Source organism: Chaetura pelagica, unplaced genomic scaffold, assembly GCF_000747805.2.
Source record: "Chaetura pelagica isolate M959 unplaced genomic scaffold, ChaPel_1.0 scaffold992, whole genome shotgun sequence".
NCBI classification, from domain to species: domain Eukaryota; kingdom Metazoa; phylum Chordata; class Aves; order Apodiformes; family Apodidae; genus Chaetura; species Chaetura pelagica.
This window is the reverse complement of record NW_009952357.1, coordinates 104,314-105,684: the sequence shown is the minus strand read 5'-3', so window position 1 is coordinate 105,684 and position 1,371 is coordinate 104,314. Positions and strand designations below refer to the sequence as shown.

General features: G+C 69.5%; 1 protein-coding gene across 1 annotated transcript in view; it reads left to right on the top strand.

Moving 5' to 3' along the window:
* The window catches only part of LOC104397849 (epiplakin-like), a 20,657-nt gene that overhangs the window by 13,427 nt on the left and 5,859 nt on the right, over positions 1 to 1,371 (top strand). The window contains 3 exon segments of the mRNA XM_010007862.1: positions 14 to 382; positions 385 to 657; positions 961 to 1,344. Of these exon segments, the coding sequence (XP_010006164.1) occupies positions 14 to 382; positions 385 to 657; positions 961 to 1,344 (1,026 nt within the window).

Here is a 1,371-nt window from a genome sequence, read left to right as displayed (position 1 = left end):
GCTCCCCAACCAGAAGCTGTCGGTGGAGCAGGCCGTTTCCAGCGGGCTGGTGGGCAGCGAGCTGCAGGAGAAGCTGCTGTCGGCCGAGCGGGCCGTGACGGGCTACACCGACCCCTACACGGGCCAGCAGATCTCCCTCTTCCAGGCCATGAAGAAGGAGCTGATCGTCAAGGAGCACGGCATCCGCCTGCTGGAGGCCCAGATCGCCACGGGCGGCATCATCGACCCCGTGCACAGCCACCGCCTGCCCGTGGAGGTGGCCTACCAGAGGGGCTACTTCGACCAGGAGATGAGCCGCGTCCTGTCCGACCCCAGCGACGACACCAAGGGCTTCTTCGACCCCAACACCCACGAGAACCTCACCTACATGCAGCTCCTGCCCGGCCCCGCTGCGTGCCCGACCCGGACACGGGGCTGCTGATGCTCCAGCTGATGGACAAGGGCTCCGCCATCTACCAGCTGCCCGAGGAGGCCCGCAAAGCCCTGCAGGCCGCCCGCACCACCCTCAGCGTGGGGCTCTTCCAGGGCCAGAGCGTCACCCTCTGGGAGCTCCTCTTCTCCCGCTACGTCCCCGACCAGCGGCGCCAGGACCTCCTGCGCCAGTACAAGGCAGGGACGCTCAGCGTCTCCCAGATGAGCAGCCTCCTCACCGCCATCGTCACCGGGGATGAGGGCCACCAGCCGCGGCAGCGGGAGGCCCCGGCGCCGGCCCAGAACGGCGAGGCCACGGGCTCCCGGCGGGAGCAGGAGCGGGAGCGGGAGCGGGAGCTGGAGCAGGCCCTCAAGTCCCGCACCGTCGAGGTCCCGGCGGGCAGCTTCCCCGTCCGAGAGGTGTCCCTGTGGGAGCTCCTCTTCTCCAAGTACGTGTACGAGCAGAAGAGGCAGGAGCTGCTGGGGCAGGTGCGGGCCGGCAGCCTGGCGCTGGAGGAGCTGGCCGGGGTCCTGCGCCTCCTGGTGCAGGAGGCGGTGGAGCGGAGCAGCAAGGTGAAGTTCGCAGGCCTCAGGAGGCAGGTGACCGCCTCGGACCTGGCCGACTCGGGCATCATCGACAAGGAGACGCTGGCCCAGCTGGTGCAGGGCTCCAAGACGGTGCAGGAGGTGACGCAAATGGCCTCCGTCAAGCGCTACCTGGACGGCACAGGCTGCATCGCCGGCGTGCTGGTGCCCTCCAAGGGCGACCCCGCCAAGCTGGAGAAGATGAGCATCTACCAGGCCATGTGGAAGGGCGTGCTGAGGCAGGGCACGGGGCTGGTGCTGCTGGAGGCGCAGGCGGCCACCGGCTTCCTGGTCGACCCGCTCACCAACCAGAAGCTGTCGGTGGAGCAGGCCGTTTCCAGCGGGCTGGTGGGCAACGAGCCGCAGGGGGAGGGG